The sequence below is a fragment of the Vanacampus margaritifer genome, chromosome 1 (assembly GCF_051991255.1).
Source record: "Vanacampus margaritifer isolate UIUO_Vmar chromosome 1, RoL_Vmar_1.0, whole genome shotgun sequence".
NCBI lineage: Eukaryota > Metazoa > Chordata > Actinopteri > Syngnathiformes > Syngnathidae > Vanacampus > Vanacampus margaritifer.
The window spans coordinates 68,229,386-68,255,615 of NC_135432.1; the positions used below are offsets into that span (position 1 = coordinate 68,229,386).

The window sequence follows — 26,230 nt, forward strand, 5'->3', positions numbered from 1 at the left end:
TAATGCTCTCATTTGCTGCAGACTTTTTGAGCTGCCACCAGATCGACTTCACGACCACGCACGCACGCACGCACGCACGCACGCACGCACGCACGCACGCACGCACGCACGCACGCACGCACGCTATGTTGTCATGTGTTGACTACAACGTTGATGCAGGAAACCCAAAGCATCGCATGCTACTGATGACGTCACTGTCAAGTGGAATTGTGTGACATCATGTACCATAATGATGTCATGTTAAGTCTCAGTCCCGTCACATGACATCATCATGACGTCATCATGATGTCATCATATCAGGTTATGCATCTTAATCATGTCACATGATGCCATGAAGTCACCTTTTAATGAAATGTTGTTGCCAAGACGCGTCGTGACATCTTTTTGAAGTGGCGTGAGTGATGATGTCATCATGACATCACAATGACACCAAAAGCAATAATCCAACCTTTTGACAATGTTGAAAAAGTCTTTCTTTGAGATCACTTTCTACATGAGGGGGAGGGCTAAGGGGGTGGGGGGGGGGGGGGGGGTCGGAGGGTGGCCGGGCGGGGGGTCGTCTGAAGAAGTGTTTAAAGCGCCGGCAGTGTGTTTGATGTGAGCGGCGTCCCGCCCGGCGTCTCGAGAGCAGCGTGAGAGCGAGCGTGTCGGCTGCCAGATCCAGTCAATCAAACGCTCCTCATGTCGGCACCAAAGGTGAGCGAGGAAGACGAGCGAGAGGAAGACGAGCGAGGAAGAAAAAGAAGAAGAAGAAGAAGAAGACCAAGCCACCGTTTTCCTCCTGGCGAGCTCGCCAAAATGGAACCGCGGCTTATCTCGTACACAGAAGAAGAAGTCAGCCAGGGTCCACATTTGTCCCTTCGCAGGAGAAACGTCGACAATAAGAAAGAATAAGAAAGAATGAGAAAAATGAGTTCAATAATCGTCTTCAAAGTGACGATGGCAAATTGATCAAACCAATCGCGTAAGTTACGTCATAAAGATTGCAGGTGGGAAATTCATTCTGGATATGATCATCATCATAATGAGTGGAAATATTGAAAGATTGTGGATGATCATTTCATAACAAAAAATTTGAAAATACAAATCGGATGCATCAGATTGCTAAGAAATGATCAAATGAAAGTGAAGGACTTTGATTTGTGTAAAGAAACGATAACGAACGAATAAGGTTTCATGTTGTCAGGCTGCTTTCATGTCAAATTTCAACAAGTACGATAACAAGTGCAAAATCGTCTGCAGAAATTGCGTGCGAATGCTAAGATTTGGTCAGTCAAAAGGTGGGGTTCGAACCCGCGACCTCCTGGTTACGCTTGCTGAAATAGAAACGTCCTTGGCAGACGGCGAGACAAGACGGCGAAAAAGTGGCAAGAAAGCGTTTGTCAAATTTGGGGGACAAAACAAAGACTTCCTGCCAGCATGTAAACGACTTTCAAAATAAAACCTGGAGGTCAATCGGACGAAAGGAAATATTGACGCTCACTAATAAATGCAACGGCAACGCCCTGGCCAACTCCGTCACAATGACCTCTGCCAGTGCACGCACGCACGCACGCGCGCACGCACACGCATGCGCATTAATAAGAAATACACACAATCACATGACGCACTTTTTTTAATCAAGCAGCGTCCAATTAGTGGCCAACGATATAAAAGCTTTTGTGCTACGACAACAAGCCCAGATGACCGTCACACTGCAGACCAATAATTCACTTCACTTCACTGCGCGTGTGATGTGTGTGCGTGCGTGCGTGCGTGCGTGCGTGCGTGCGTGCGTGCGTGCGTGCGTCTTGATGTATATCAGGCCTATTTAGCTGCACACATTGAGGCAGAGTGCCCTGAGTCTCCATTACAAGGACAATATTTCCTGTCATATCTGATTTGTGCAGGGGGGTGAGAGGAGGGGGGGGGGGGAGGGGAGGGGCAAAGCGAGAGTGAGTGGGGGAGGGGGCAAGTCAGCGTGCAACAGAAGGAAGCGAAAAGAGGAACCGCAGGATTTAAGATTCTCCTTCACTTTCACGACCAGAAGGAAATCGAAAGGAATCGGACAAGAAACAATCACAGCCAATAAAAGATCAATATTGTTTTGGAAAAGCGTGTGAAAGTGTGACCATCCTGACCATGACTTGTCGTTTGGAAGCTCAAACGCAAAGTAAGGATTTTAGGAAGAAGGTTGATGTCTTCGTCTTGTTTTTGTTTGACTTCATTGTTTTCGGTGCTTTGATCTTGTAAAAGGAAAATAATCAGGCCCTTTGTGGGAAAAAAAAAGAAAAATAAGGAAGGGAGCAAGAAAGGAAAAAAGAAGGGAAGAAAGAATAAAGTTAAAGAAAGAAATGGAGGGACGAAATAAGGAGGGCGGGAAAATGAGGGGAAAAAAGACAGGAGAGAAAGAAAACGAAAAGGAGGAAAGAAAGAAGCAATGAAATGAGAAAGGAGGTAAAGGAAGGAAATGAGGAAAATGAGGAAAATGAGGAAAATGAGGAAAATGAGGAAAATGGGAGTTTTTCAAAAGCAAACCGGATCCTTTTGAGTTACGACATGTTCAGTTGTTCATTGATTGTTGATCAACTGTCGCGTTTTCCATCTCAACTTGGATTCATTTTGGCTTCTTTCATGAATTACAAAAAGTCTGTCGGCCCCAAACGGACCCGACTTCGTCGTCCCACTTTGCTTTGGGACGACAAACGTACGCGTGACGTCACATCCGGTCCAAACGGGCCGCGTGTGTCCGGTCTCGCCAGCCGTCATTCGCAATTCCATAGCCAACATTTGCGTTTGCCTTTTCTCGAAGCGTCCAAACTTTTTTTGCAACGTTTGGGCCCGTTTCGAACTTCCAGCGCTTTCATTCCGTTTGATTTTCGCCTTTCTTGAAAATTACAATCGAAACGTCTGGACGGAAAGCCAAGCAGCTCGCGGTGCTGCCGATGTCGTCCGATTGTCCAATCGAGAGAAATCGAGTGGCGTTCGACTCGCATATGGGCGTGGCCAGCCCACGTGACACGCTCTGAACCGGGTTCAACTGGCAAGTGCGCAGACAGGAAGGAAGATGGCGAGCCAGGAAAATGCGACAATGTGGCGGGTTTCCCGCGGCCCGCCTTCTCTTTGGTCCCGGCGGCGGCCTCGCTTCCTTCGGCTCCCGCGGAGACGCACGCTCGACGGGAAAGGCATTCCGTCGCCGTGGAGACGCAGGCTGTGCGTGTGCGTGGGAAAAGTGCACGTCCGGCAACCTCCGCCGTTGCCACCGACGCGTCCCATCGGCGAGACTCGCGTTGACCGTCGCAAACATTCCGTCCTTCCGAACCCATTGCGGACCAATCGCAACCGACGCAAACGCCCGGGAAGGCGGAGCTTAAGAGGGCAGCACGCGGACCGGCGTGACGAAGGAAAAGGAGGAAGAAAGCAAAGGAAAGATAGAAAAGAAAAAAAGGAGAGAAGATTGTTTGAGAAATGATGAATTGAACACTTGAGCTCAGTTTCAAATCAAAGCGGATCTGTGACATCATCAGCAAGTGACGCAGCAAAAGTCAAAGCAGAACGGAGGACACGTCTTGTTTTTGCCGCTCGCTAATTCCTTGTTGAGGTGGAGTGTAAATAATGGCCGACTGCTGCGGCGGCGGCGGCGGCGGCGGCGCAGATAAAAACCAGTCGCACATGAAAGGAAAAGAGCAAGAAAAAAAGTGTGTCAATACAATATATATGCTAATCACGCCTTTAGCGGACGTGCGCATTTCATTACAAGTAAAACACTCAAACAGACACAAAGCAAAAGTCTCGAGCTGCCAGCGTCAAGGTCGTTTGCGGCGCGGCTGCGGGAAATAACTCGGCGTGCCGCGTGACTTACAAGCCAGCGGGCGAGCTGCCGGCCGGCCCGTCACACTTTGGGCCCGTCACACTTTGGGCCCGTCACACTTTGGGCCCGTCACACTTTGGGCCCGTCACACTTTGGGCCCACCAACGGCCGGGACCGCTCGCCACGCGCTCAAACAATCGACCGGCGTGCTAAGCGCTAACCGCTAAGTGCTACTTCACTGCTCCGCTCATTAGCAACACAAACGCTCGTTTTTCCTCACAAAACGCCACCGCTGAACTTTTGGGCTCCAGCTCACTGAGTGCTAAACTCATGCTAATGCTAATCGAAGCACAACGGCACCGTGTGTGCGTGCGCGTGCGCGGAATTGTGTGACACACACATGCATGCTAAAACACTAGTTTTATCCAAAACGACATTCAAAATGAAATAAATGAGTTCATGCGCGCACACACAAACAAGCTGATGTTTAGACGCACGCACACGCAGGCACGCACACACCTTGGCATCTACGCACACACGGTAAGTGTCGCCAATCGCCATAAATATTGATGACGTGTCTTGCAAAGAGAGAAACATTCATAAGCTGCAGTTTGGGAAATTAACGCTGACTTGATTTTTTTCCAAAAGTGCATAAAAAAAAAACAATTGAAGGGTGAGTTGAACTAAAACATATAATGTGTGTGTGTATATATGCATACTGTACACACACACACACAAAGGAGTCAAGAGTGTCGGATGAAGACGTCGACTCTTGGCCGAGTGCCGAGACGAGAGAGGAAGCGTCCACGCACGCACGCACAAATTGCCGGTGACCTTGCTTGAATGCAGCCGGCTAAATAGCGTCTGAGGCTGAAAAGGGAAAGCAGACGGACAGGTGGCCTGGGTGGGAGGGGCTGGGGGGGGGCGGGGGGGGGGCTTTGTTACCACAGGAGATGTAACGAGCAACAAGAAGAGGACGAAGACGAAGACGATGGGATGGAGCGGCGAGTCGAGAAGAGACGAGATCAGGGAGGAAAACGCGAGCCGGCAAAACTTTGGATGGATCTGACGCGCTTTCCTCCCGCATTTTCTCAGGAATGCGAAAAGAAAAAATATTCCTGAAAATGACAAGCGGTTAAAAAAATGGAAGGATGCTCAACATTGAAGAATGGGACGAGTGAGGATCGAGATCGGCGATCAGCATCGGGCCGATACTCAAAATGGGAACAATCGACATCGTCAATCGTCCTTGTTTTTTGGGGGGTAAATTTATGTATCCAAAAGTATCGGTGTTGACTTTCGTACTGGTATCGAAACAACAACAGTGGCATCGAGTATCCTAATTGCTTTTTTTGAAGTCACAATTTGATCTTTGGTCACCATTTTGTATTTCATGCAACAAAATGGCCACCGTGTCATGTTTTGTACTTACAATGACGCCATTTGGTATTTGTTGGCCCAAATGCGTTTTTTCAGACGCTTTTGGCCGCTGCAAAAAACCTCACATTTGCAAAGTGATTCCATCAGTTTTGTATGCGGCGCTCGCGTGCGCATCGGCGCCGTAACACGAAGCCGGCGCGTTGCGGCGCGTTATTGCGCTGTTGTGTGGTCAACAAGTGTCTTGGGTGATTTTCATTAGCGATAGCGCCGCCCACAAATCAAAACGCGGCGCCGCTGGCTCGGGGCTGCTTTCATTTCCTGTTGAGCGGCTGTGAAGGATTGCGAGCGTGGCGGCGCTAAGGGACAGGAAGCCGGAAGGATAAAAGCGGCGGCGGTGGCGGTGGCGGCGGCGGCGGCGGCGGCGGCGGCGACGAGGAGGAGGAGGAAGAGGAGGCGTGAATGTGTGGCACGCTGCAAATTAGCGAGACAGCCATCAGCTGACACGAAAGGTCGCGCTCGCTTGTTCCGTCGAGATCTTTCACACGGCGGGACGACAACAACAACAAAAGCTCAAACGACCGTCGCGGCGACGGCAACGGCGCTCGACTGTTGCCATGGTAACCGTTCGCACAAAGTCCACAGAAACTGCACCAAAGACATTTGGACGGTTTTATTTCAGCATTTTCTTTCAAGAAAATGCAGACTTTTTTTATATAAATGTATTATTTGAAGTAAAAAAACGTAAATGATAACATTTTCGTTTCAGTTTGTTGCTCAGAAGGAAAAAAACGAAATATGTGTTTTGCCAATTCAAAATAAAGCAAGATTCGGATTTAAATCAGATTTTGTTTCAAGCAAAAGCAGTTTGTCGAGAAAAAAAAAATCACACGCATGAAACAAATTCTTTTATCAATTAAAAAAACGATTTTGTAGGCGGCATGAAAATTCGTAACTCGCTCGTTCGTTCTCTCAAAGATTGACTTTTTTTTCTTGAAAAAAATATGAAGAATCTCATGAGTTCATTTTGACAAAATAACTGCTATAAAAGGACTTTTTTTTTTCATCTAACAAAATGTTAATGTTATGAATTTTGTTCTTGTAAAAGTGACATCGTTTTAGTCGTTTTAACACCGAAAACAATTTTGTTAGTGGAAAAAATAATAATCTGTTGCTTGTCAAGACAAAGTACAGAAAAGTAAACATAACTCAATATCTATGTTTGACTTTTTTCTCGACTATTCTTATGAGTTATGACTTCATTTTGATAAAATAACTTCATTAAGTGAAAATGATTACTTGAAAAGAAATAAATATATTTATTTATATATATTTGAACTATATTTATATGAAATATGTTTGAAATGCAAATGAAGAAGAAATGACTCCAAAATCTCAATTCATTGATATTCCCGTACTTCCCGTAAAGTGGAATATCAAGTAAAAATAAACATTTCAAAGAATTATTGTCAAATATTGAGGTGGAATATCACAAAGAGAATGAAAAACATGAATTGAACGAAACTTCAAAGTTTCATAACATGTTTTGCTTCCCTTCAAACGTTAGCACATAAAACTCCATATTTTTTATACATGCTAACACACACACACGGAACCCTTGCCGATTTAACTCAAGTGATGCCAGGAAGACATTTTTTCAAGCTTGGCAGCAAAAGCGCGCGTGCGTGCGTGCGTGCGTGCGTGCGCTCAATCCTCGGGTGAACCGCGGCGCCGGTGCGGCTGTATGACATCATCAAAAAGGGACGACAATGTGAGCGTTAACTGAAAGGCGTTGAGTGACGCCTAATTGGATTATGCAAATGAGGCAGGGGGTGAGCGCCTCATTTGCATAACAAAAGAAGAAAAAGAAAAAGAAAGCACCTGAAGTTAAAAAGAGGCCCAACGAGCTTGTTGTTGTTTTTTGTTTTGTTTTGAGTGAAGCATAAAAGCAAGCAATATGTCTGCCAGTTAGCAAAAGAAGGGAAAGGCCACAGCGCCCCCTCTCAGCTCGGAGCCGTTTCACAAGTTGTGCTACTTTCATCCATTCTTTTTCATTTGTTCTTCATTTTCTTTGATTTTGACTTGAGATGCGAGTTCATATAATATTCAAATACGAATACTCGCCTTCTTTTATTTGCTTACTTTGCTTTGAAATGTCTTTATTAGTCCTTTTGTTTGTAAATGTTGCACTTTTAATAGATGTGAAGCATTTTCAAGGCTGTTCTTTGCAGAGGATAAAGAATATATGCCTGTGAGCAGTGCAAGTGTTGCGTTCAAATATTTTTGCTTCTAAAACTGCAACTAGCGAAGCTAACTGCGATTTTTCATGATATATTCGCAATTAACACATTGACTGGCAGCCATTTTCACTGAAGCAACCCCCTTTCGCTCCTGGCTCTTTTGCTGGATTGATTTTGCAAGACTGATTTTGTGTTGTATTGCTATCAAAACAGATTAGACTCTCTTCTTTCATCGGGAAAAAAAAAGTATTATGTTTTGCAGCGATTAGGCATTAGCATATAGCTAAGTTTCATTAATTATTCACTCATCTATTTAGAATTGTGAGTAAATGAGCTTTTTTTCAACATGGCCCTGGTTGAGCTCTTATACTCTGTTGCCACCTGCTGGCCGTTTTTTTGTAATAACTAGCGTTGTTTTAAGTTCAGTTGAGAAAGTGCATCAAAGCCTTCTGTATGCTTTAGCATAAAAAAGGTATCGGGCCCGATGAATACTTCCTCATTTGCCAAACTCGAGAACTAGCGGTGTTCAGTTAGCGCCATGCTAAGGCGTACTTTCCCACCGTTTGCTTTTGGCTCCTCCCCCCACCCTCGCTTGCCTGCTAACAGAGTCGTCAGTGTAATTGCTAGCAAAGCAGCAGAGCACAAAGTGTGACACATACTTGAAGGGGGGGGGGGGGGACCCCCAAGGCGAGGGAGGGAGGGGGGGGGCGTAATGTCGGAGGAGAAAATGATGGCGGGAAAGGGGGTTTATGCTGGGAGGGAGAGTAGTAAATTGTTCCATTTTTGCGGGTAATCTAAATGCTAACTAGACGCAACTTATCAGCACAATGGATTCCCGAGCATCTGTTGAAATAACGGAGGATTTGTCGGACGGACGGCGCCATGATGGCGGCCAGATTAGGACGACGGCGGCCACGAGAGAGCGAGAGAGGCGGCGGCGGCGGCCACAAATGGATTGTGCAAACAAGAACAGATGACGCCCTCACAATTACACCTGTCAGAGACGCAAGATGTCTGCTGCACGCGCGCACGCACGCGCGCACGCACGCGCGCACGCTCGCACTTCACGGAACCAAAGACAATTTTCACCGTCACATGCAGACTTGAGCTGGTCTACTTCACTCAAGGAGACAGCGGCGGATGGGCGCCTTTTCTCCAGCGGGGGGCGCTACACGAGTCGAGCAAGGCCACAAGAGGTGGGATGGGATGGGAGGAAAAAAGACGGGAAGAAAGACAATGCGGAGGAATAAAAGGAGGACACCGAGACAAAGGGCGAGGAAACAAGAAGGAGTGATGGCAAAACTAGGAGACGAGGACACAAGACGAGATCGAGAATGGAAGGAAAGAAGGAGGAGGAGGAGACAAGGGGGAGAAAAGGGGGGCGGGAGAGGAGGAGTGGCAACGAAAGAAAAGAAAAGAAAGAAAAGGAAGAAAGAAAAAGAAAAGAAAAGAAAGGAAAGGAAAAGGGTTACGGTACTGTTGGTCACATGACATATGGACACCATCTTGTTAGCCTGCTGTTGGCCAAACGATTTTTGTGTGTGTGTGTGCGTGCGTGCGTGCGTGCGTGCGTGTGCGTGTACTCTTGACTTGTTCGCGGAGGCCCATCGGCGAGTGGAAGTCGTGGAGGAGACGAACAAGTTGAGCGCAGTTCATGTGATGAGAAACCACCACAAGTTAGCATGGACGCTAAACTCAACACCTTCCTGTTCCCTGGTGGAGGTAACGTGCTGGTTCGCATCCAAAGTCACAGCAGGCGGCCCTCGGGAAAATGTCCCCAAAAAAGAAGGGCAGGAAAAGCGCTAAAGTAGGACGAGAGACGCCGGCAGAGACGCGTCAAACTTCCTGTGACGAGCGCACACGCGCCAACTCCCAAGCGCGCACGCACACGCCAACGTGCGCGTCATTCGGCCTCCGCAATTTTGCATTCAGTTTTCAGCATTCGCACGCAACTTACACACAAATTGCATTTTATAGTTAGAAGGGAAAAAAGTATCCTGTTTCGTGTCGTAAATAAAAACTAAAATCACAACAAGAAGGAAAAACAGCGGATTTTGTTTCCAGCAAAAATAGTTTGCGCTTTATACCAACAAAACTCAAAAACATTTTGTCAAGTCAAATCTTTTCATGAATAAAAGCACATTTTGTCGGGATGAAAATAAGAGGACAGAAAAGAAATTCAATTCAATTCATTTTCATTTCTCTGTCATAAGCGATCACTCAGACAACTGTAGGAGAGACTTTGCCCAAAAGCAGGACGCCGGCACGGGACCTGAGCCAAAAACGGGACCTGAGCCAAAAACGGGACAGACAAAATGTTGCCGGTGAAATCCACCGGGACTCGCGACACAAGGCTGAAAACGGGACCGTCGCCGTTAATCAACTCACAAATCTCGTCAGTCTACCTAAAGTCTGATGCTAACGTACGATGCCATTCACATGCTAATAGTTAGCATCGCTTAGCTTTAAACTCATACATCTTCCAAATTGTTTCTATTAATAATATTTAGTATTTACATTTCTAAAGAATTGAATTCTATTTGTATCTCAAGGCAACAACTTCAACTCACAATCCAGACAAATGTGCAGGCGTGCACACGCACACACAGCAAACGCATTTCCCGTGACAGCGCGGGAAATCCTCCTCTCGGGGGTCCCCGCAGTATGACAGCCACGCGAGAAGAATGCGTGTGCGTGTTTGCAGCGTGAGAGTGCGCGTCACCCTAAAGTGTCCCCAGAGACACGTTTTGTCGGCAAGAGGAAGAAAAAGCGCAATCATCCGTCTCTCCGAGGAGTTCCCGTCACGCTGCGTGACGCCATTTGACATTGGTCACTTTATAAGGTACAGCTAAGGCGGCAGCAGCAGTTGCCATGGTAACAACTGGGCAGATCGGGGGGGCCATTTTGCATCACAGACCCCCAACAATAAACTTTTGTACATGCTAGCGGTGGCGGCTGCTAAGCATGCTAGCATCTCACTCAAGAAAAAGGGACATTTTGGAATTTTCAGTCCTACAAACAGGAAGTGAAATGGCTAACGTTAGCATGCTATCTGACATGCCAAAATGATGCCATATCCACGAAAGCCACAAAACTGGGAAATTTCAGACCTCCCAAACGGAAGCGCAAGGGCTAATGTTAGCATTGTTGGCGCGATTGCATACACGAGCAGTTATTCCTAGCCAGTATGCTAGCTCCTGGTCCAAAGTGATGCTGCATTCATGAAAGGCCAAAAAAAGGGACATTTCAGATGCCCAAATAGAAGTTAAGGCTAACGTTAGCTCCGTGCACGCAAACAATTTCAAACCTTAACCGAGTGCTGCTGCATTCCCAAAAATGACAAACATTCAGACTCTCAACCAGGAAGCACAATAGCTAACGCTAGCAAACATGCTAGCTTTGAAGTATTTGAGCGGGCGAGCATACTAGCTGGCACGCTACATTCAAATAGACCACAAAAATGGGAAAGCTCCAAGCAGAAAGCACAATGGCTAACATTGCTAGCATGTTAGCTTTGAAGTCTCGGGAAAAGTGGGAAGTTTGGGCTTTTCCAAAAATGGGAAGCTCAAAGACTCACGTTAGCTCCATTGAAAGTTTCACAGCTGTCATGCTATCGTAGCGCTAGCACTAGACGTTATTTTCACTTGATGACGAGCTCGCACATCCGCCGCCGCCGCCGCCGCCGCCGCCGCAAACTAATTGTTTGTGTTATGGTTGCTCGCTACGAGGACACTTTTTTTCAGACTGATATCAGCACAAGTAAGTAGTACTTTTGATACGTCACATTTCACCCCCAAAAACAAAAAATCATGTCAGATCATTTGAAAGAACGACCTGCATATCCCATGAGAGCATTTTTTCTTTTGGAATTGACAGCAGGTTTTTTTAACAGCAGTTTCCGATTTTTTTCTCTTCATTAGTTCAAAAACATTTGCTATCTTTCTAAAGGTCACACAATAAACATTGAAAGAAATGATGCAGTCCCAATCAAAATATGTGCTTAGAGGACCTTTTCTACTTCCTGATTGTAAAATGGCCACGAGAGGGCGGCCAATATTGGTTATTGGTATCGGTATATTCCATCGCATAAAATCGGTCCCAGATATTCAGCCGATACCGAGAACTGGTATCGGTCCTCGCCCGTCCTAAAGAAGAGCCCAAATGAGAACATTTGAGCATTCTGACGGGATGGCCAACGCGTGGCTCACGTTAGCTCGCCCGCTAGCTCGCCAGCTGCCGAGCGGCGGCCATCTTGACAGCACGTATGAAGGATGAACGTTATTAAAATGGAAATAAACAGCCAGCAAACTTGCACCGGCTCTTATCTGCCGCTAGCAAAGATACTTGCTTTTGTTTTGCGTGCGTGTGTGTGTGTGTGTAGAAAGCAGAAATGGCATGTAAATAGACATGATACTCTTACACATAAGTGTGTACAAACAGACACATGCGCAAACACAGATGACAGCATGTGTGCGTGCGCGTGCGCGTGTGCGTGTGCGCGCACGTGTTACCGGAGGCTAGGGCCGCTATCAGCGCTAAGACGATTAGCACACGTCATTTGTCATGTGGATGGTGGCAACATATAGTGCTACATTTAATTTAGCACGCTGGGGGGGCACCGTGTGCACGTGCGTGCACGCACGTGTGTGTGTGTGCGCGCTGGCGCGTCCCCCATCGACACACGTAAACATAAAAAGCCCTCAAGGAAGGAAAAAAGAACGGCAAAGAGAAAGAGTGACAGATGTAAGTGAAAGGGAATGAAAGGTGCGTGCGTGCGTGCGTGCGTGCGTGCGAGCGTGCGTGCGCGCGCATACACATCCGATCCGCCACACGCCAAAACCAACAAACGTGATTATGAATGATATGAAAACATTTGTTTTGCATTTTTTTCTTTTCCTCACTCCTGCATTTCGGGGGCTTGAAATGATCCCGTGTCGAGGGGGCGGTCCCGCCTCCCGAAACCCCGCCTACATATACTGCTGAGCTGGCGTGAGTAAGGATTCGTTGCCATGGCGACCCGGAGCGGAACTCGGGTGTCGTGTCGATGCGAGTTATGCAAACGCAAAGACTTCATTAAAAAGTTGTGAAATCTGTCTTTGAGCAAGACAAAGTCAAAGTTGAAAAATATGGAATGGAATGAAAAGAGCGGCGGTGATCGAACCCGGATCGGGGGCCAAGTGTGGCCCTTTTCTAGCGGCCTCAACTTGTATCAAAAACAAACAAAACTTTTGGCAAAATCACATGACTGAAAAAGAAAAAAGAATTCTGGAGGTTTTTTTTTTTCACTTTTATTTCTGAATGACATGAAAAAAAGGAGGAAATTGTTAAAGTGACTTTTTGTCATCGGAACGTCGCGAGACTTCAGAACGCGACCGACAAGACAAGACACAAAAAGGAGGAAGTCGGTGGAAGCTTAAGAAATAAAGATGTCCCAAAAAAACAAACATTTGAAAGATATTTGAAAATGTGGTCAAGGAAAAAACGATCTTTTCTTAATGACTGAATAAAGTTAGCTTGATAAGCAAGGTCAAAGTTCGCAAGGGTAGGGAGAAACCTCGGCATGGTTGATACACGCTTGGCTTTCAATTTCTTCCACGAGTGAGCATCAACGCCATCAACGAACCCCCGCCATCAACAACCCCCCGCCATCAACGACCCCCGCCATCAACGACCCCCGCCATCAACGACCCCCCCCCTAAACGACCCCCCCCCCCCCCCAAGAAGGATGTTGCTGGACTTCTCATGAAAATGAGCGTAACTGACTTGGAAACATCAACATGTCCCTTTTCAAATAATGGCTAAGAGGCTAAGCTATGCTAGGCTATGCTAAAGGCGCCGCCATTTCCTGGCGTCCAGATTGAAGTTGGGCTGGCGTTCGAACAGACGCCGACAAGAAACGGACTTTTCTTGTCCTTTCGCTCCACAATATTTCGGGCCATCAAACACATTTTTTTGTGCAAGACTTGCTACAGGCTAAGCTAGCAATCGGCGAACTGGGCTAACGTCCCGTTTGCTCAAAAGTACTCAAACGTTTCCTCAACTTATTTTACTCGTCACCTTTGCAAAGTTGCCATTTTTGTGTGCGTGTTGTTTTGCGCTAATTGCCACCACAGCCACGTTGGGTCATTTGAGGCTTGCAGAGTTCAAATGTCAGCGATGCGCAACTTTTGGGGATTCGCAAGCAGGCCGCAAAACGCGCGTTTGCAAGAAGGTCACACACACACACACACACACACTTTAGACCGTGTGTGTGTGTGGAGAGTGGACGGCGTCGGTACGACATCCAACAATTAGGAACAATAGAGACATGAAATGATGGGACTTGTTGAAGTCATTTGAGACAAAAAAGGGTTGAAATGAAAAGTGTTACTTTTTAAGTGTATTTACTGCGTGCGTGCGTGCGTGTGCGTGTGCGTGTGCGTGTGCGTGCGTGCACTTCTGTCAGCCAAAGCCTGCGCTGGTGTGAGAGCTGCTGACGGTGCAGCCTCGATGGCGCTAATGTCTACCTGTCCTTGAAAACACTCTTCAATTACGCCACACCTCAGACACACACACACACACACACACACACACAAGCGCGCGCACGTGCACACAGCAGTGAATACACACAAAAAGAAACACTTTTCATTTCAATCCTTTTTTTGTCTCAAATGACTTCAACAAGTCCCATCATTTCATGTCGGGACGTTCGTTCTGGTGCCGGTTCTGAGTATTCAGTCCGAGTACTCAGCAAAAAAGTACTCACAGCTTGAGTACTTTGAGGACGAATGACGCAAATGAAGCTGAAATACTTCTGAGGAGGAATTATTCAATGGCAGATTTGCTTTACGTGAAGTTTCGGCGCCGCCCATACAAGCATCTCTCGCTATATATATATATTAGTTCCAAAAGCATCTGAACTGAACCGTAAATCAATGTGGGTCGTGAATGCAATGGATTTTGTCAATATGGCGGCGACTTTGTTTTGTGGCGACGCGATTGCTGCAGCTTGTGAAAAAGAAGCGTCGCTTTGGATGATGTCACTCGTCTTCCCGCCGGGGCTTCCTCGCCGGCTCGCTACCTGGAAATGAATTTTCTCTCCTCCAGACGCCTCCCGGGGCCGAAACGCCTCCGGAAACGCATCCTGGCGCCGCAGACAAAAGCCGAGGACGGGAAGCAGCAGATGGCGCGTGGGATTGGACGCCGGCGGCGGAGAAGACGGATGAATGACGACGGCAGAAATTAAAAGATGAATTACCGACAAGCGCGCACGAAGCTGCGGCGGCCATTTTGATGATGGATATGGGTAGGAGCCCCCCCGGCGGCTCACGACGGGAAGAAAACGCCAGCGAGAAGATCGCTTGGTGACACGACTTCCACGGAAGACATCGGGAAGACATCCGCCATCTTGACACCGTTTTCTACATTTATCGCTTAAAAAAAATCATTTCCATCCCGTATTCAAAGACAAGACATGACAGCACGTAGAAATATTGATTTTTTTTAAGGGTGGGGGCACTTCATCATTTGTGACTTTGTGAAATTTGTGAGAAAAAAACTGAAAAACCTCCGAGAAAGACGCGTAGCGAAGTTGTAGTCTAATGTGAAGTTTCCGGTTCACGGGAAAAAAACCCGCTTTATCTTTTTTTTTTTTCTTCTTCTTTTATGGACAACCGAGACGCCATCAAAGTGTGCACAGGCACTGACGACAAACTTCTGCCGATACCAGGTATCGATACTCTGATTTCCGTCTCCAGATTTGACGCTCTCGAACGGCAAACGTCGTTTCAAATGATTTGCTTGCGTTTCTTTTCCAGCTGACGCTTTTCCGACAAACACGCACGCGCAATTCAAACGCTTTTAAGCGCACACGCACGCGCGCACACGCACACACGCAGCAGCCGGCGGTTTGATGATAAGATGATCAAATCTCAGCGGAGCGCATGCCGGGAAATGCTTTCTGTGAACAACAACGACGACATCATGCGCGCTTTTTCTTTGACAAAGAAAAACATGCCGACACGCACAATCGCAAGTCATCGGATGCGCGCGCACACGCCAACACGCCGACACGCCAACACGCCGACATCCGACTCAGGAAACCATGACGAGCGCGTCGGGTTGTCGCTAGCAAACAAGATGACAAATGCATCATTTCATCAAATAATCGTGTCGAAAGTTATTTTGCAGAAAGCCCCCCCCCCCCCCCCCACACACACACACACATGACGCTTTATTAAGCAACAGCCAGCAGGTGGCAGCAGAGTATAAGTTTGTTGGCCGATTGTTGGCCGATTGTTGGCCGATGCTCGCTTGAACATCGTCCACAACCTCCAACAATGGTGCGATTTTTTTCAAAGGACATCCTGGAAATCTTTTGGCCGAGGTTCGAACAGCAGGCGAGCACTCCGCCCAAAAACGTGAAGTGAGCACGTGTGACAAACGTGTGACAAACGTGTGACAAACGTGTGACAAACGTGTGACAAACGTGTCACCGGCGAGAAAACGACGCACAAAAACATATCGTGCCAAACACGCCTGCGGAACCCTCGTCGGATTTCAACACGTTAACAATCACACGCACGCACACACGCTGTCAATCAAACATCAACACAAAACGCGTCAACTTTTTAGGCTCAATTTTTGGGGACGGTTTTGTTAAATGTAAATTAAATAAATACATGAATATGACAACAATAATACCATAAATAACATATTAATACATGATAATAAAAATCAATAAAAAGTACAGTAAGTCAATTCAATGTAATTTGTGTGTTAAATATAAATTAAAAAAAAGCAGTAACACATTCATTGTTATATTATACAATATGATGTTTAACATTACAACATAACCCAAATGAAATATTATTTTAAAAATCGGAAAATGGGATCTTTTGCAGCTGATATCGATCAGCTGAAAATCAGGTGATCGCCAGATTTCCAATCACGTGATTGGATCGCGATCATTTTGATTTTATTAAGCGGCAGGCCGGGTCATCATCATCATCATCATCATCATCATCATCATCATCATCATCATCATCATCTTCATCATGTGAGCAACAAGTAACAACTTTATCGTTTTGTCTTATGAACTTTCAACGTCAGTTGCCAACAATCTGAATTTCAGCTAACAATCGACAGATGAACACATGAATGCGTCATCATCATCATCATCATCATCATCATCATCAAACAGAAATCACGTCATGCTCATTAACGCCAATGAATGACGTTGGAGCGCGCTGACGTGCACGCGCTGCCATAAAACTTCATGCGGACACACGCGCATTCAGCAAGCAGGCGCGTGCACGCCACACTGTTGAGTTCAAACACACACACAGCCACACGCACGCATCCGCTCGCGTTACCGTTGTGTGCGCGCGTGCTCGTGCTGGATGCTGGCCTTGGTGGGCGCCATGTTCCGGTGGAGGGGGGAGGAGGTAGGGGGGGGGGGGGGTACGGAAGGAAGGAATTGGGGGGTGGGGGGGTGGGGGCGGGGGCGGGGGCGGGTTTCTCTGCTCAAGCTTCTCCTCTCAGGCGTCGGCAGTAGCGCCAATGCGTCACGGCGGCGGCCGCGCGAGACAAAGCCATGTCCAGGCGTGCGCGTGCACGCGCGCAAGCTCTCCACTCGGCGGGCTGCACGCCGAGCGAGGCGAGGCGAGGGGGGCGAGGGGGGCGAGGGGGGACCCGGACCCCCGCCGAGCCAAGAGCCTCCGTCGATTCCAAGCCTGCCTCCGCAACTCCCACGCTCGGAATCGCCAAGACAGGAAGAAAAAAAACAAAAAGCCGGCAAAAAAGAAGCCTCCGAGCGGACGACACGCCGGTGGGCAGTCGGGGATCGGCGTGTCCCCCCTGCACCCCCACCCACCACCACCCCCCGCCTTGTCGTCCCCCTCCGACGGCGGCGTGTTTTCTCTCCCGCCCGCGTGCCGCAAAGACGCCGCTCGCCTCGTGCGTGTACGCGCGCGACCGCCTCAATGCATGCGCGCGCGCGTCTTTTTATTTCATTTCCCCCGGTGGCGTCTTACAGGTTGCATCCAATGTCAGCACAAGGTGGGGGGGGGGGGGCAGGAGGAGGAGGCGACCGTGTCAATCTCACACGCACGCGCACCAATTCCAAAGTTTCCACGTGCATATTGAACCTGTTGCTGAGCTCAAATTGAAAATTGCACAAGTCAACGGGATGAAAAAGTGCTGCCGTGCGCGCCTTCCAAGCTAAAAGCAGCTCGCGGCTTTTCTCAAAGCTGCAAAAGTCGATTCAATGCAAACAAAAGAGCAAATGAGCCAAAAGTCAACTTTTTGGACAATTCAACATGCGGAAAATCCATACGGATTTTGGAAGTATGAACGAATTGTCATCTGCTAGCGTAGCAACGCTTAGCTTAGCATGTTGAAGATGCTTGAGCTGGCTCTCTCCGCCGATGACCTCTCAAGGTCAAAGCTTGTTACAGGTCAGAAAATTCACATTTTAAAAAGTGTTTACTAAAAAAAAAAAAAAAAAAAAAAAACTTTCATAGTGATTCGGAATTCGAGTAAACGATTCATGACGAACGACTCCCGAATCGTTTACTCGACTCCCGAATCCCCACGAAGGGATTTGAAGGCTGAAACGCTTGATAGAAAACTCAATATGACCGATTGTATCGATGACTCTCGGTTTGACTCTCGGTTTGACTCTCGGGCTGAAACTGTGAATCGAGTACTTTCCAATTACGATATTGGGATTTTTTCATACAAGTGATAATATAGACTTTTGGACTGGAACAAGTAATCGAGTACTCCCTAACCTCCGTATGATTTTTTATTTTTTGGTTGACAATTTAGTGACATGGTTAACACTGAATTAATGAATCGAGTACTCCTGGGATTTTCACATTATGGATTCGATCGTTTAGCAAATCGTCGAATGAAAGTCATTTTGGAACTTTATTTGGCCAACGCCAATGACGTCATTGCAATTCCATTTAAAACAAAATTGAAAACGTAAAGGATGCTTTTTTGTGTGTAAATTTAAAATGAAGGTATTTTTCATAAAGTTGTATTTAATTACACGCTGCTTCTCTTAAAAAGTGTTGGTTTGCTAACAAGCATTTCAATTTGCCCCCCAAAAAAAATAAGCCATTTTTGGTTCAATTTTTGGCCGAAAATGCAAACGATTGCGCATGCGGGAACGCCCGACATTTTCACACTTGACATTTTTCACAGCACATCTCGTGAATTGAAAATCAAACGGAAAATCTTTTTCCTGAATGGACGCAAGGCATCGTGGGATGCATTTCGCTTTTCAAGTCGTTTCAAGATGAATTTTCTTGCGCTGACAACATCGACATTTGGTCGACAATCGATGCGAAAACGCATCGATTGTCGGGACGATCAAGAAATGGTTGTTTTTTTTTGTCACGTCAAATTTCTACTTCTCAGTCGCTCCATCCAAACATCATCCGTCTTTCAAATGACTCACAAGATCACCGACTCTGGCAACCCTGCGTGCTGGAAATGTCATCAAATCATAAACGCAACATTCGAAGCTCGCCTCGAACGGGAACAACTCGGACCCGATCAGGAATCAAAGGAGAGACAACCGTCTCAAACATCTGTAATAGCAGATGCGGGTTTGAGGGGACCACACGCGGGGGCTTCAGGGGCCCCCTGACAGTTGGCCCGCCTTGGCGGTTTCAGTCGCCGCCGCCGTCGCTGTCTCGCCACCCGCAAGCTTCCCGCAAATCCGCCCCACATGGTCCGGTCGCTCACATTTAAATAAGGACGGCGCCCCTGTCCATGTCCCCCTCCCGTCCCCGGGGCTCTTCGACTTCATCAGAGAGCCGCTTGTCTAGGGAATACCTCAACGCGGGTGTGCGTGCGTGCGCGCGCGCGCGTCAGCCGCCCCACAGAGTGTGATGATTAGAAGGAAACGAAAAGCAAAAAAACAACCCACTGTGCGGGATCGCGCAGCAATCATTCACACCGAAGGCGGCAAAAGAGTCAAGCAGCGAAAGGGAGACGGACGGACGGACAGACGGACGGACTGACGGACGGACGGACGGACGGACGTTGAGGTGAAAACAACTTGAAAATCTTTGGACTTGTTGGAGCACAACTCAACCCGGGCACAACCCGAACAAAGCAAAAGTCACGCTGCTCACGCAACCGTGACTCGAACCCGATATCATTTAAAAATAATAATAATAACGGATGTGCTTCTTTACAGCTGCGCCGCAATTCTTGTTTGAGGACCAAAGTGACTTTTGTCTCGTTGGAGCCAACAGGTCTTCCCGCCATCCCGTCTTCCCGCCATCCCGCATGCAGGTACCTTTGCTGGTAGCCCGGGAGTCCCTGCACGCTCTGCGGGCTTCCGCTGGTCGCTCCCGGGACCGGCATGCGCCCCACCGGCGCTCCGCTCACCATCCCGCCTCCGCCACCGGCACCGGCACCGGCACCGGCAGCCGACGCCGTCACTTGCACGCTGAAGTCCGGGAAGATCCTGATCATGGCGCCGGCTTGGAACACAACCTTCTCGCTTCTTCTTCTTCTTCTTTAACCTTCTGATGGATTTCTGGAAGTCCGGATCATGTTCGGTCCAAAACGCAAGCAGGCGATGTCGAGGGAAGACGAAGGCGAAAAAGTGTCCTATCGAGTGAAGAAACTTGGACTGGCCAAGCAGCCGCAAATGTTCTTTTTCTTCTTGTTCTTGTTGCCACTTGTTGTTGTTATTGTTGCGCGCGTGCGCGTCTGGCGGTCCGGCCGGCGTGTCTCGTCCTCACACGCCGACAGAAGCAGCTCGCGTGCGGCCATCCTCCCCGCCGAGTGGCCCAAGGTCCGACTGGCAGCTGCGAGACGCGCGCGGCCACGCGGCCACGCGGACGCGCGCGAGCTCTGCGGGGCGAGGATACGCTGACGGGCTCGCGCGCGTGTGGAGGAATGTCGACGAGCGCGCGTGCGCGCGACAGCGATGACGGTTCACGTGCGGATTCAATTCAAAGCTTTTGTCTTCTTTTAAAAGGTTTCGACGAGGAAGATTTGACAAAAACATTTTGGACTGCAGGAAAAAACCTCCAAAGCTTCTTTCAAATATGTTGACATTCATATTCATAGAGTGACTTTTTTTTTTTTAAGGGATTGATGTTGTACTATGTTAGCGTTTGTGTCATCGTTTCCAAAGTCAAAAGAAATGTTTGCAAATGTCGCATTTTAACGATAATCGGTCTTCTTTCACGAAGGACCACAAAAATCAATCATCAAAATCAGAGGATTTGGACCATTTAAATAAAAAAAAAAAAATGGCTCCAAACGATGATTACAAATAGTTGCCGATTCTTTTGTTAACGGACGACTTGCCGATGAATCAACTCATTTTGACAGCTGTAGAATGAACGGACTGATTTCAATTCAAAGCCCGGAATGTGAAAATGCGCCGATGGGCAATTTGGAGATAAACATTTGCACTTTTGGGGAAAAAAATGTGAATATTTGGAAGGAGAAAAAGAGCAGCCGCAAAACATGAAGATTTGCCGTACGTCAACATTGGAATGACGTCAATGAGATGAAGAATGAGGAAGTTGTAGAAGGGCATGAAAAAGGCGGCGTTGCATTCAAGGACCAGCAGGATTTTGAGTCCCACAAGTCCCGACGTACTCAAACGCAGCACGCGTTTTCCAAGGCTGAAATTTCTGCCGCTGATGACGACGTTGACGTCGCCGAGCAGACGATGAAGATGTCCGTCCGCGTTACCGTGACGACGAGGACGACGAGGACGGGCGGGACGAGCGTCAAATCAAATCAGGCGCCGGACGGCAAACGTCCCCGCGCGTTCATATTTGATGGATGAGGTCGGTTGGCCGGCCGGCCGGGGGTCAAAGTTGAGAGCCCGGCCCCCGCCGCCGTAATCAAAGCGGAAACTCCGCCGCCGCCGGTGATGAATGAACTGCTCGCGGGAATTACGCACGCCGCTGGGTGACGCCCACGCCGGCGCACGCACGCCGCTAGCGTCTCCACGCCTCCACATGCAAATGATTGATCATACGCATCCACTTGCGTCTTTGTCACTGTCACGCGCGCGCACACGCACACACGCAATAACACACGCACACACGCAAGCAGTTATCTTCGTCGCACACCTCAATATGCAAGTGATTGATAATAGACATCAACTTGTGTCTTTGTCTCACACGCACGCACGATGATTGATGGCGTCGCTGGGACGGCGCCGTCATCTTCGCTTTGGGTCTTCGGCGGCCTTTCGGCGGCCTTTCGGCGGCCCGCGCAGCGCGTCGCCGTCTTTGCGTCAAATTGTTTTCCAAACGTCTGCCGACCGCCGCCGTCGACATTTAATCGCCGCGCGCGCAATTAACGATGCGTTCAAGGACCCGACAATGGCCGAGCGTCACAGCTCAAGAAGAAGTCGGTTCGCAACTGATGAAAGCGCGAGAAAACCAGCAAAGGATTTCATTGCTCAGCGTTGCTTTTACGTTCTCAAAAGTTGGCTTCCAATTTCAAGAAATGCCAAAATCAAACTCAACGGAAACGCCAGAAGTTCCAAAAAGGGCCCGAAATTCACAAAAGAAAGCTTTTAGCTCGGAAGGGCGGAGTTTCAAGCGTTTGGAAAAAAGGAAAAAGCACATTTTGCCGATGGAAACGCTGGCAAGGCCGGAAACGTGATCGGGTGCGACGTCACGTGCGTTTGCGGCCACAAAGCAAAGTCGTGCGATGAAGTCAAGAAGGTTTGGCGGGAAAAGCAAACGGAAATCTTTTGGGAATTCATTCAAGAGCGAATAACGGTTAACGATTGCTCAAAAGCAGAGTCAGACCACGCCGTCGGATGCCGTCGGACGTCGTCGGATGCCGTCGTACGCCGTCGGATGTTGTCGGACGTCGTCGGATGCCGCCGGACGCTGCCGGACGTCGTCGGACGTCGCCGGATGCCGTCGGACACCGTCGGACGTTGCTGGATGCCGTCGGACGCCGCCGAACGTCGTCGGATGCCGTCGGACGTCGTCGGATGCCGTCGGACGCCGTCGGACGTTGTCGAACGTCGTCCAGCGGCGCACTCGCTTCCTGGTCGTCTTCGTCTTCTTCTTTGAAAAGACTGGCGGCATCCGACATCCGCTCTCAATATTGGCAAAAGGACAAAAAAAAAAAAGTCACATGACCCTTTTGCGCTTTTGAATGACCTTTGAAATGTCTCGTCCGTGTTTTCAATGAAGTCCTCGACCTCATTTTGGGGTCGCGTCAACTCCGACAATGAATGATGGTCAAATCACGTTTCTTTTTGACCTCCTCCGATAACGTGAGAAAAAGTCTTTTGGGCACTCATCGCGCACGTCGACGGATTTTGCGTGCGCCGCCGGGAAGTGCGCGGCTACGCGCCAGCGCGCCTCATTCTCATTGGCCGCACACGCACCAACACGCCGGGACGCAGTTTGATTCCGACGCCACAACAACATTAACGAGGCGCTTCCCTCGGAGTGCTGAAAACACACGCGCTAAGAATGTGAACTCTGACCTTGTGTCCAGCTGAGTCTCGGGGTTGTTGGAGTGCTGCCGGCCAGGACGAAGTCCACTTGGCCATCGCGCCGCCCAGCAGCCTGCAACAAAACAACACTTGAGTGCTGATGGAACAACGGAGCAAAAGCAAAATGTCAGCTTCCATGAGGAAAAAGCGCTAGCTAGCTTGCTAACCGCTAACATTAGCATATCTGAGACCAGATTCATCCATTTTTCTGTCTGTCCGGCCGTCCACCTTCCCATCTGTATCCTGTCTGTCCATCTATCGACAAGTCTTCCATCTGCCGCCTTCCTATCTTTCTTCTGTCCGTCCGTCTGTCGTCTGCGTGTCCGTCGGTCCGTCCTTCTCGGCAAATGTTAAAAAAGGACTCGGACGAGTGTCAATTAGCACACACGAGTAAACCGTTCACATGGGCCAATGCTAGCAAGTATTTTACATGAGCAAATATTAGCCACCTTAGCTAACAGCAAACATGAGCTCACACAACCAAAGCACAGGAAACAGTTGACATAAATGGAGCTTACGAAACTTGAGCAAGTAGCTTCTATTAGCAAACATGAGCAGATATAACCAAATTAGGCTAACGCTAATAAGCAGCTAACATTGCGTACATGAGCCAAGCAAATATTTGGGATACACAAACTGTCAACAAGCCTAACAAGGGAATTAGCAACATGTGGCTAGCATACTGTACGTGCGTGCTAAAGCTAAAGGCTAACAGTGTTTATGAAGGCTTACGTGTGAGGGGAACGTGTTTGTTGGACGTCCACAATGTTGAAGGTAAAGTTGGACTCAGTCACACAGGAAGACGTTCAGGAAAAAGACAAGCAGGAAATGGAGGGCAGACTCCGCCTACATTCTGCCTCACTTCCTGTTTGAAGCCAAAGACGGCACCCGCGCGTCCACGGCATCTTTTGAGAAAACGCAAAGACGATCTTTACGCAAAGGAAACGACATTGACACGGAAGCCGATCAAAGAAAACACACAAATGTGAAAATATGCACGACGACGGCGCGATTGTCGTCTTGTCACCTTTGAGGGAGAATTCCTGAGAGGGAGCGCACACGTCACTTTGGGTCGCTCCTTCAATCACAACAACATTAACATCCTATCAAAACACATCTTCATCTTTTTATGAATCCTTTCTATCGTATTTATGATTTCCATCATCATCATCATCATCTTCATCATCATCATCACGGTGGCGGTGACCTTGTGGCAAGGAAGGAAAACACGTTTTTACTCCAATCACGGCGCCAGGAGGCGGGAAAGTGGACGTGATTGAGGGCAGGACCAAAAAAATGGCTGTAAAATGAGAATTTACGAGTCCAATAATTTGAATCAAGTGAAAGGTAAACACTGTGTTGACTTGTTACCGGGTAGACGAGATCTTGCCGCAAGTTTCTTACTCGCTTTTACACGCACGCGCTTACTTCGAACAAGCTTTTCCGTCCTTAGAGTGTCAGAATGAAAGCTGATCAATTTGTAGACTGACAACATTGATGGAAGATATTTGATGATGTGATCTGATCTCTCTGGACACATTTAGCAGTTAGCCTAGCCTAGCCTAGCCTAATTTTTTTACAAGAATTATTAGCCTACACTAGCTAAACTGAGATCATTCTCAGGATAGCTGAAGGAATGTTAGCATTAGCATTGGTCATTAGCTCAGCATAGCCTAGCCTGGCTTGATGCTGCCATGATGAGGCGACACAAAAGTGATCAAAACGGAATTACTCAAAATGTTAAAAGCAAATAAGTAATCAAATAAATAATTCGCCTGGCCTCACCTGATGAGTTGGTGGAAAAATGACTAGCAAAGATTTCTTTAGCATGGCAAAAAAAAGGTTTATTGATTGTTAGCTTAGCCTAGCACAGCAAAGAGGGTGGAGCAAAAACACCACAATCATTATTCTAATCTCTTTTCTTTTCGACTGTTACGTTCGTCGAGCGTAATCATGAACGGCTAAAACAATCGTTGATCGCTAGCATAGCAAGCCTAGCGTGTGTGTGGGAAAAAAGACAGAAGGACAAGCCATGATCGTTCAGAATGTTTATTAATAATTGCATGCGTCTCCCGCCATAAGATGCTACGAGACGTTTTGACAACAACATCAGCTTCGTTTTTGTTTGCTTGTTTTTGACATCTTTTATCAATGACTGACATCCTGTCGCGCGTCAAATCCATCGAGTCAAAAAAAACAAAACTTTATTTTTCAGCTGACGGGAGTTTTATGATCTCCCGAGCGAACATGCAGTCGGGACACACGAAGCAACGCACACGCACAAGCGGCATTCCACCTTGACAAATGTACACGAGGTCAGCCTCCTCACCCTCACCTTCATCATCCTCACCTTCATCATCATCCTCATCATCATCACGGCGGCTAAAAAGGTAAGCAAGGCACAAATCGACTCAAACGCTATTTGATCTTCTTCCAAGCAAAACAGCAAAACCCCACCCACGCAAGATGGCCGCCGCCACGCGCAAGATGGCCGCTTTGCCAGCCTTGCATAGATCAAGCAGAATCTCTTTTGTCACTTTTCACGCTCAATTTTCATCTCTCATTAACGCTCGCAGCCGTCGCACGTTCTTGTCAACGCGTGTGTGCGTGAACGTGTGTTTGTGCACGTGGACATGTTTGTGTGTGTGTGTGTGCATGTTACGCGGGTACATTTGTGTGCATGTTTGCATACGTGTGTGCGTGCGTAATCTGTGCATGTTTGAATGTGTGTGTACGTGAGTTGTGTTTGCGTGTATACAAATGTGTGTGATTGCGGAAATATGAACGAAGCGCCAACGTGTACAAAAGTGTGTGTTTGTGCACGCCTGCGGCCATTTTGTTTGTCCCGGTCCACGTTGAAGCTGGGATCTTCTCGTCAAACCTTTTCCACTTCCTTTCTCCTCTTCTTGGTCTTTTTCGTCTGCTCTTCACCTGCTTTCATCTATTTGTGGCACGCACGCACGCACGCACGCACGCACGCACGCACGCACGCATGCCACTTGTTGTCGTCGTCCTCGTCTCGCCACGACGACGACGCGCAGCCGTCACAGATGGACCATCGGTGCCGGTCGGCTCTGGACGGCACAAGACAAGAATTGCAAGAAGTGAAAAGCGCTGGCTGGACTCGAACGCGTTTTGTTTGCTTTCCGACGCTCGATCGAAGACGAAGCGATTGATGTTGACGAAGCACAAAATCAAACCTTTTGGCGAGGATTGTCTTGTGTGTTGTTTGTGCTCTTTTGTGAGTTTGAAACTTCCTGAGCTTCGGTGGATGATGAAACCCGAGTGTGCGCGCTTGCGGACCTTCTGCCGTCCGGGTCACAGAGCACA

The 26,230-nt window shown here is 48.0% G+C and overlaps 2 protein-coding genes across 4 annotated transcripts in view; both read right to left on the reverse strand.

The window, feature by feature from the left end:
• npas3 (neuronal PAS domain protein 3) overlaps positions 1–23,729 on the reverse strand; it is a 78,858-nt gene extending 55,129 nt beyond the window's left edge. Inside the window, exons 1-3 of one of the 3 annotated variants that reach the window (XM_077565459.1) lie at positions 23,633–23,729; positions 22,892–22,973; positions 19,703–22,496 (exon numbers count right to left, since the gene is read on the reverse strand). In XM_077565459.1, coding sequence (XP_077421585.1) covers positions 19,703–19,881 — 179 coding nt within the window. In that variant the 5' untranslated portion in view covers positions 19,882–22,496; positions 22,892–22,973; positions 23,633–23,729. Of the gene's footprint in view, positions 1–16,760; positions 17,382–19,702; positions 22,497–22,891; positions 22,974–23,632 lie in introns of those variants that run through there. The other 2 variants (XM_077565475.1, XM_077565466.1) reach the window with 2 other exon arrangements.
• A 1,204-nt stretch (positions 23,730–24,933) lies between these two features.
• akap6 (A kinase (PRKA) anchor protein 6) overlaps positions 24,934–26,230 on the reverse strand; it is a 52,909-nt gene continuing 51,612 nt past the window's right edge. The window contains exon 24 of the mRNA XM_077560023.1: positions 24,934–25,974. Coding sequence (XP_077416149.1) covers positions 25,945–25,974 — 30 coding nt within the window. The 3' untranslated portion in view covers positions 24,934–25,944. The remainder of the gene's footprint in view (positions 25,975–26,230) is intronic.